The 9,933-nt window shown below is 30.5% G+C and overlaps 1 protein-coding gene across 1 annotated transcript; it reads left to right on the forward strand.

Annotated features, from left to right (window-relative positions):
• The first annotated feature begins 933 nt into the window (after positions 1 to 933).
• LOC126703757 (2-oxoglutarate-dependent dioxygenase AOP3-like) lies at positions 934 to 6,993 on the forward strand. Its single transcript, XM_050402836.1, has 3 exons — positions 934 to 1,301; positions 1,937 to 2,258; positions 6,757 to 6,993. The coding sequence occupies exons 1-3, from the start codon at positions 934 to 936 to the stop codon at positions 6,991 to 6,993; spliced, it is 927 nt and encodes a 308-aa protein (XP_050258793.1).
• The last annotated feature ends 2,940 nt before the right edge of the window (positions 6,994 to 9,933 follow it).

Here is a 9,933-nt window from a genome sequence, read left to right on the forward strand (position 1 = left end):
CTATTGGTTAAGAACGGCTAAAGACTTAGGAAAGAAAGAATAAAGAAACAAGAGAACAAAGGAAGAAAAATGTTGCTGGTGACCTGTTGCTGGTGATAAGTGGCATCGGAGAATGATGGTAGTGGTGCTGGTGGTGGGGATGTGTTGGCTGTTGGGTCTTTTTTTAATTTTCAATTAATTAAGGTAAATGAAATAACAAAGGCTGAAAATTAGCAATTAGTAAAATAGATGTAAATGTGTCAAGTTCTTATTTGCGGAGTATAGAGTGAGATAGAGAGAATGAGACAGAAGATTTGGACTCGATTTGGACTCCTCTAATTGGCATCCATGAATACTAATTTATTATGTTTCATTTTTATTTATCTATAGAATCTAGCATAAAATCATGAGATTCCAAAAATTAAGAGTTTGTACTTTGTACTGTTGAAGGGGTCAGAAAATTCGATGGAAGAAAAAAAAGAAGAAAATAAAAAGGAGATAATTTCATCAGCCTCTTTTTCAATATTTAATTCATATAAGAAAATTCAAAGAATAATCTAAGGCAAGGATTCGATTGTTTAAGAAGCTACTTTAAAGATCACATTTCTTTTACAATATTGGAAAATTCGGATTTGAAATAGATTGGCATAAGATTAACTCTGCTGAAAATTAGCCAGTCAGAGCAATTAATTTGATCTCATGCCATTTATGAAAATGGTTTCACATATATAGTTATGATATATTTAGAAATCCTATAAAAAGATATGATTTTGGTACAAAAGAGAAAAAAATCATGAAAATCTTTTATCATTAAATGCATTTTCTTTGAGAGCACTGTTGTTAAATTTTCCTAGCATCTCCATCTAGAGGCTTGAGCATCAAAAGAAATATATGGTGTTTTGGGAGTAGAACTATTTTCTCTCACAAAAAAAGCAGTGGAGGAGAAACAAAATCATGGGTAGACAAGCACTGTCCAAAATTCCAGTCATAGATTTCTCAAGTGAGGACTTGAAGCCTGGCACAAGTTCTTGGCTCTCGACACGCAAAGCTGTTTGCCATGCACTAGGAGAACAAGGTTGTTTTGTTGCAGAAGTTGGCAACAAGATTTCTTTGGAGCTCCATGACAAAATCTTTGGTACAATAGGAGAGTTGTTTGAGCTCCCCACAGAAACCAAGGTGCAAAACACACATGACAAGCCTTACCGTGGCTACATCAGTGTTGGTTCAGCCCACGAAAGCATGGGGATTGATAATGCAACGTGCCTAGAAGAAAGCCAGAAGTTCACAAATCTCATGTGGCCTAATGGGAATGATAATTTCTGGTATTGCTTGATCTTCTTTTTTCCATTATATATAAATGTATCATTTATCTAATGCAGTTAAATTTACATTTTATGAGAGGAAATAGTATCAATATTTTGTTTGGAGGAAGAGTTTTGAAGTGGAATCTTAAATTTATAATTGAGGAATTCTCAATGTTAATTCCCCTTGTCTGGGTTAACAAGAGAATTAAGTAAAAATTTCCATTGAAATTTTGACTTTTGACTTTTTAGAATATTTTCAAGCGTCCAAAATTACAAATTCTAAGTTCGGATGAGAAATCTTCTCCAAAAATAAAAAGTTCAAATGAGGAAGATCTCATTAACAAAAGAAAAGGTGTAATAAAAAAAAAAAAGATTATAAAATTTTATTAAAGAAAGATTAAGGCTGAAAAAGAAGACACTTATTTTCTATTAAATATTTCCCTCCCTTAAAAAACCCAAACACTATTGAGTTTATTTTTTATATACCAACAAGGCAACAACTAAAAATTAAACATTAATCTCAAAATTTTGGGATCAGTTATGAATCTTAACAAATTAGTTGGGATCAGTGAAAATGTATTCAACTATGCTTAATATGATCATTTGTGCGACTCTTGTTTGATCCATCTTAATTTTGGTTCTCTCTTAAATAGTGAAGGAGCTAATTTGTACGCAAAGATAATGGCAGAACTTGATCAAACGGTGACAAGAATGGTGTTTGAAAACTATGGTGTTGAGAAATACTATGACTCAAACATTGCATCAACTGGGTATGTTATCCGATTTGGAAAATACAACGAATATCAGAATTATGATCCTAAGAAGGGTTTTCCTACACACACGGACAAGTCCTTCACCAGCATAGTGCAGCAGCACCGTGTTAATGCTTTTGAGGTACAGACCAGGGACGGTGAGTGGATTGGCTTAGATCCTACACCTTCATCCTTTTTGTACATGGTTGGTGATGCATTTCAGGTATGTCACTGCTTCTATTTTACAAAAATATATGTTTGTTTTTGTTTTGTTTTAATTATTTAATTTAATTTAATGTGAGACAGTGATGAGATTAAAAATAGAAGTGCAAGTCTTCATAGTGAAAAAAAGATCATTATTAAGTTATTATGCACGATGTGAAATAGAAGTAAAAGTTTTCATAGTGAAAAAAGATCGTTATTTGTAAGTTATTATGCACGTCTAGTCTTTATGTAACGTAAGAGTGAGACTTACCCTTATATGATAAGAAAGTATAATGTCTTGAGTGCACGGGTCATTTAACGAGATCTATGGTTAAAGTGCTAGAGTTTTTATTTAAATTTGTGTTTTATTCAAAATTTTTTTTATCCATTATATTAATTTATCTCACATAAGAAAAGGACTCACCCTTATGTATTGGAGAGTGTAATACATCAGGTACACTAAATCATTTTACTATATCTAAGATTTAAACATCAGTTGGTAAAGTTAGTGATAGTGGAATAAGAAATTTTTGGTTCAATCTTCGCCTACACTAAAAACTGATTGGTGTCTTAGTCTAATGATAAAGAGCTATCATCAAAAACGGATGTCATAGATTGAATCTCTATCTCAAAAAAAAGAGTTAAACTGTTAGGGTTTTTGGTTCAAATTTGTGTTTCATTCAATATATGTTCTTTTTATTAACTTCTCAAACACAATTAATTGCAAAAAAAAAAAAAAAAAAAACTTGTATAAAATTCTCCATTAAGTTGGCTCAATTAAAACCCAATAGAGAAAAAAGAAAAAAAAAAAAAAATCTAAAATACTCTTGCTGTACTATAAAGAATAAACTACAAATCTGAAGTTCTGAATTGAAACTCAAGAAAATCTCTCTTAATTTCCCTTTACAAAATTTTCTTCTATTTTAAAGTGATGAGTGCATATGATATATATTTTACTGTACGGACCACAAATGGGGTGTCTATGGGCTGGATGGTCCAACGGTCCAGCCCAACCAAGCATAAATTTCGGGCATAGACCCAGAATTTTTTTTTTGGGAGGAACGGCATAGACCTAGATTTTGCCCTGTATATTTGGGCTGGCCCAATTTTGTTGATAGTGTTAGATTTTGGGTTGGACTGGAACTCAAATATTGACCAGGCCTAGTTTGAGCTTATATACTTTGTTTTTCAGCAAAACTGCGTAATTATTATTTTATTTTATTTTTTGAAAAGAACGGTGGGATTATTTGATTCTTAAATAAAATGTGATTTAAGATATTAGTTTAGGAATCCTTAACAATATCAATTTTTTTTTTTTTTTTTGAGAACCTTAATAATATGATGATGATATATAGATTAGAACTTGTTTTTAAGGTTTATATATATATTTTGGATAATTTGATTGTTTACAATAGAAGATAAAGATTTGAACCTGGATATCTTTATTGAAAACACCAAAATGTATCAATTGAGTTAGGAGACTATTGGTTTATATGTAAAGTTATAAACATAGTATTGCATTATTTTTGTTGGTTGAAATAGGTTATTAAAAAAAAAAAATTATTTTAGCCCATGGGTTGGGCTATGTAATGGTGGTAGCTCTCTCCTTAAACCCTCCGAAGCCTAGACCCAAGCTGGAGAGGTGTTTCATGGGACTGGGCTTTAATTGAAACATTTCAAAAATCAATCTTGAATACTTTTCCTTCAATTTGTCTATATGTTTATAGTAATCTGTTTGATATCCGCTTATTTTATTGAAATTGAATTTTTTTTACTAAAAATATTATAGATAAAAGTAAAAATTAGCTGAAATAGTATAATGAGACTCATAAATAGTATAAAAAAGTACAGTAAGATTTATAAATAATAGTAAAAATAGACTGAATAGTAAAATAAGTTGGCAAAATTAATCATATTAAACGGACATATAAATTTATAAATTTATAGGCATTTGTTAAAGCAAACACCAAAAGAAATACTCAGCTGCTACTATAAGTACAAATTTGCAGCTACAGATGCACCCGATCATTATCAATAAGAGTTCCTACCTCTTGTATATGTTACTAGCTAGACCAACAACATCCCAGGTTTGTTACATTTCTTTTATTGCTAGTTAACACCTTCAATTATCTATATTCTATAATCTATAAACTATAATCAACATAAAAGTAGAAGTGTTGAATTTAATTTTGCAAAACTCTTGTTGTGCTACCTTATCAACCACATCATCAATCCCTTTTTTTTTGGGTGGCAATATTAACTATACCGAAATATTAATACCTTCAATTGATATTACAATTTACAATTTTTTTTCTTCTAAAAAGACACTTTACGAGTTAGCATAAGTCACAATAATACCAATTGATATCACAGCTATTCAGTTATTAACTTGACAAATCCAAGTATGCCAATAATATTTCAACAAATCCAAGCATAAGCCGTATAAAGTCACAACAATGCCAATAATATTTCAACAATTTGGTTACTAACTTTACAAATCCAAGCATAAGCCACATAAACAACAATAGTGCCGTTATTTTTCATATGATATTTTAATGAAATGCCTTTTAAATTCCCTTATAAAAATCTTGGAGCTACCACCATAATTTAGCTTAAACTCTCTCTCTCTTTATTTTTTTTTTTTGGGTATAAAAACACTAACATAACCGCTTCTACAATATTTAAGACTTTCCATGAAATATAATTCTTATTGACAAAAATAGAAAAGACTTACCATTGCAAAATTGCAGCTTTCCTTTCTTTTCTATTTTTTTTAGAAGAAAATGTAGCTTTCCTTTAGTAAGATAGAGACATGCTTCCCATGATAAAAGATTGAAAAGAAATTGTCGTTTTTTTTTTTATAGGAAATTGTCGTTATATACTTGGTATGTTTAATACTACAATATTTAAGTTTTTTTTTTTTGTTTTTGTTTTGTTTCATGTGATAAATAAACATCATTGTATTTCAATATGCAATGAACAATTATTCTAGAATCGTTATCTAACAAACTAACCTTGTAAAAGTTCTCTATTATGTTTGAGCTTGACACAATACTTAGCTATATGTATTTCAATTTGCTTTCAATAGTCTCTCTCTATTTCTTATATTTTGTTTCTCCTCTGGTAAGGTTATTAGTTCTACTTTTTTTTTTCTTCGCTAATGGTTCTTTTGTTAATGAGTTGCTGTATAATTTGCTATGTTAATGATATAGTGCTACTACCATACTAAAATTGATAGTACGTTTGTAATACTATATTGTCAACATAGAAAATTTGCAGAGACAATTAAATAAATATTAACAAAAAGAGTCATTAGTAAAGGAAAAAAGAGTAGAAATAATAAAAAATGCACCAAAGAGAACAAATATAAGAAATAGAGAGAGTGTTGTCAGCAAATTGAAATACATAGTCAGCAAGTCTTTAATATCATAGAAGTGGTTTTGTTAATGCTTTTATACAAAAAGAGAGTTTAAATTAAATTATGGTGGTTTTGTCAATTGTGGCTTATGCTTGGATTTGTATGGCAATTGGCTGACGTGGTTTGTGCTTGGATTTGTAAAGTCAGTAACCGGATAGTTGTAACATCAACTAGCATAATTGTGCCTTATGCAGATTTGTAAAGTTAGCAGCCAAATAGGTGTAAAAACAAACTGAAATTATTGTGGCTTATGCTTGGATTTGAGAGAAGATAATAATATATATATATATATATTTTTTTTTTTTTTAATATTGCCAAAAAATAAAAGAGAGGAAATTAAGATCGATAGGAAAAAAGGTTGATGACGTGGTTGATTAGCTAGCGCAATAGGAGTTTGCAAAATTAAATACAATAATTCTATTATTATATATAGTATAAAATATAGATGGATATCATGATTTGATTTAAGTTTTTGTTAGTATTTAGCTGTTTTTGATTATTATATAAAGTATAGAATATAGATGGGTATGATTTTATTTAAGTTTTTGTTAGTAATATTTAGTTGTTTTTGAAAGTAGGTATTTGAGTTTCAAACAATATTTGGATATATACATACATATATATATATATATATATATATATTTCAATGTGCGTACCAACTCTTTGACTGATTGCCTAATACAAAACAATAACATTTATAGACTACATTAATTAAAATTATTGCTCAGAAAAAAATAAAAATAAAGGAAGAGCTTGTGTTTTTCATGTCCAGTGGAATTAGACACTAGACAAAAAAAAAATTATATATCATATCCTAATATCCTATTACAAATTAAAATATGTTCTCACGTATCGAGTGAGTTTGCAACTAATTTAATTTCAACTACCATATATAATCATCATTAACATTTTTTTTTTTATACAAGATAGAAATTTTACTTTAGCCTTAATTAAGTGTATATGTGTGTGAAATTTCGTCTTAGATACTTGAAATCTAGCCCTTACTCTCCTCACCCCACAAATACTTATACCTGTGGAGTGACCATTGCGTGGTGGTCATCATTAACATTTTAAGGATTGTATAATTTGCTCGGTGTAGGCATGGAGCAATGACAGGTTACGGCCTTGCAAGCATAGAGTCATGATGAATGGAAACAAGACAATACATTTGCTTGGGCTCTTTACATTCAACGAAGGGACAATACAAGTACCGGAAGAGCTGGTTGATGATGAACACCCTTTACAGTATGAACCATTTGATCACATTGATTATGTTAGATCAGAAGAAGGTCAGGGAGCTGAGAATCCTATCAAAGTTTATTGTGGTGTTAATTGACATCTTTTGCCCCAAAGAATTTTATTGTTTTCCATGTCTGATATGCACAGTTTGAAACAATTGACAAATGGATATTCCTAATCTATTATACAATGAATAACAAATAGTGGCGACTCCAGGAAATTTTTTCAGGATGTTCCTCAACAAGCATAAATTACACAATCTAATAAAAAGAAAATTTTATATATTGACAACAACAACAATAAAAAAAACACCCAAATTATTAATTGTTATATTAATTTGTTTGTCTTTTATAAATAATAATTTGTTATATTATTGTTTCATTAATTATAAAATTATTAATTGTTATTTAGCCTAACATAATTTAATTTATTTGTCTTTTATAATGTATTGGTTAATTATTAATTGTCTTTTATAATTGTTAATTTATTTAGCTTAACACTAAAAGAGCCAGGCATTACACATCCCATGCGCAGCACAATAATTAAACTAGTGTAATGTGCAGCACATTACACTGCTTTAATTATTGTTTACCCAGCCCCATGAGCCCATCTACCCCCTTCCCACTCAATAGACAAGTACAAGCCTCATGCCTGATGCCCCAATCACAATAGTCAGCTGCCAATCAGAAAATTTCACAATCACAAATCGCAATACACTTATACACTTTACACTAAAAGACAATCAATATCTCACCAATACCAACACCAACACACAGTGATGACTGACCAACACCAACAGATAAGAATAAGATAAAGCCAAATTTAAAAAGTCAAAAAACAGGCAAACAACCAAATATCAATAAAGCTAAAGAGTAAAGGCCAGCCAATCACAGACTAGTTCAAAAGAGAGAGAGAGAGTTAAAGAATAAAGACACTATCAGTGGCATTTTTCATTTTAGATTCAGATAAAGAGAGAGAGAGAGGGTGAGAGACTGAGAGAGAAAGAGAGAGTCAGAGAGAAAAAGAGAGAGAAATACCTTGAGGGAGGGAGCACCAAGCATCGAGCACCGGAGCAGAGTGATCTGCAATCTGCGATGAGGGGCGAGCGACAACGACGACAAGCGAGCTGTGAGCGACGTGACCATGGGTTTGGTTTGCTCTGTATTGGGTTTGGTTTTGGTTTGGGTTTGCTCTATATTGGGTTTTTTTTTTTTTTTTTTTTTTGATAAACACCTCTGTATTGGAGTTTGTTTTGTTTTTGCTCTGTATAGACTGACTGTATTGGGGTTTGGTTTTCTCTACCAGCGACGTGACCGTGGGTTTGATTTCTGATTCTCTGTAATGGTTTTTTTTTTTTTTTTTTTTTTTTTGAGAATCCGTGGGTTTGCTACAATGCTACCTCTGTAATCTGTTGGGCTCGCCGTGGGCTTGGCTTTGTTATTTTATTTATTTTTTCAGATTTTAGTTCAAAATTTTTTTTTGGGCTTTTTTTTTTTGGGCTTTTTTTTTTTTTGCTTGAAAGTAGAACATATAATTTTTTTTTTTTTTTTTTAATTTGAGGGTGTTCCTAATTTTGTGATTGAGAGTGTTTCTAATACAGATTAAATATATATATTTTTTAAATTTTTTTCAGGTCAGGGTGTTCCCAAGAATACCCTGACCTATATGTGGCGTCGCCACTGATAACAAATTATGTTCATTTCATGGGTTGGCTTTCTTCCAAGTTATAGGAAGTCCGTTATTTACCTGGAATAAACCATGCCATGAAATATGTTATACGGGAACTTGATGGTTACATGTATTTTATTTCAAAGCTCTTGGGCCATTTACTTTAAGTAACCCTCTGATTGTTGGTGTGCTAGACCATAGTCATTTATTTGAAAGCTAGCTACTTCACAAATAAAAGTCATGTCTCATGATAATTTGTTAAAAAAACTCTCTTGTCGTAATCCACTGACCTCCAATGTTGGAAGCTATTCATCTCTCTCTCTCTCTCTTACAAAACATTTGCTCTCATGATGATCCCAAGTCTATTTGTTTGATGATAAATAATAAGAAATATAAAAAATTCGAGTGGCTGAAGCTGAAACAACTACTTTTGAAGTAACAGAAAGAAAAACAATAACTAGAGCGGACATCTATTGGATTAGGATTTTCATTTGTTAATTTGTCTTTACAAGATGTGTTCAACTAAAAACATTTGGTGATTCCCATCATGTCATTATCAAGGACTAATAGACATCTTATGATTAAAAAAAGAAAAAGAAAAAAAAGAAAGAGTACAAATATTCTCAAGGCATCAAGTTAAGTTAGGTTGATTCAGGTTTGATATTGAAACTTATTTCAAATGGTTACAACAAGTATGAGAATTTGAGCCATGAATATCTCCGTTGGAAAAATCAAAATGTGCCAGTTGAAATATAAGACCACTAACAATATATTTTTGTATTTTAGGACTTGGTTTTTGTAGAGTTAGAACATGAGGCCAAATTGTGTAAATTGAAACAATTTATTGAATACTGAAATTAAGTAGTTGAATTAAAGTCCAATTTTTATTATGCCTAAAAATGTCCTAACCTAATGTTGGTTTGAAAAATTCTCAATTTGAGGAATTCAAGTTGGGTTGAAAAGTACCACAAACGTAATCCAAATTGACCCATTATTTTAAGTTAAAATAAAATATATAGGAGTGTGCGACATGCAAACATGTATATATATATATAAAAGATTTTAAATTATAGTATTTCAAATTATATATGGTTATATGGAAAAAAAAAAAATTGTGCATTTCGTTTATCATACATGTAGTTGGGTACCTAGATCTTTATCATATAGCAAATAATAGCTAGTCGATATTCTATGTCTTTTAGTTGTTGCACCTGTCTAAGCTAGACAATAGGCCTATATCAACCCCAATCTGTCCAAACTATTACGGATTTGTTAAGGGTTCTAAATAATAAATTGAATCTGCATTGAAATTTGATGGTTTTTTTTTTTTTTTTTTTTAGACTACCTTTATAGTTTCTGGTGGCTGATT

Source organism: Quercus robur, chromosome 10 (assembly GCF_932294415.1).
Source record: "Quercus robur chromosome 10, dhQueRobu3.1, whole genome shotgun sequence".
In the NCBI taxonomy this organism is placed as follows: domain Eukaryota; kingdom Viridiplantae; phylum Streptophyta; class Magnoliopsida; order Fagales; family Fagaceae; genus Quercus; species Quercus robur.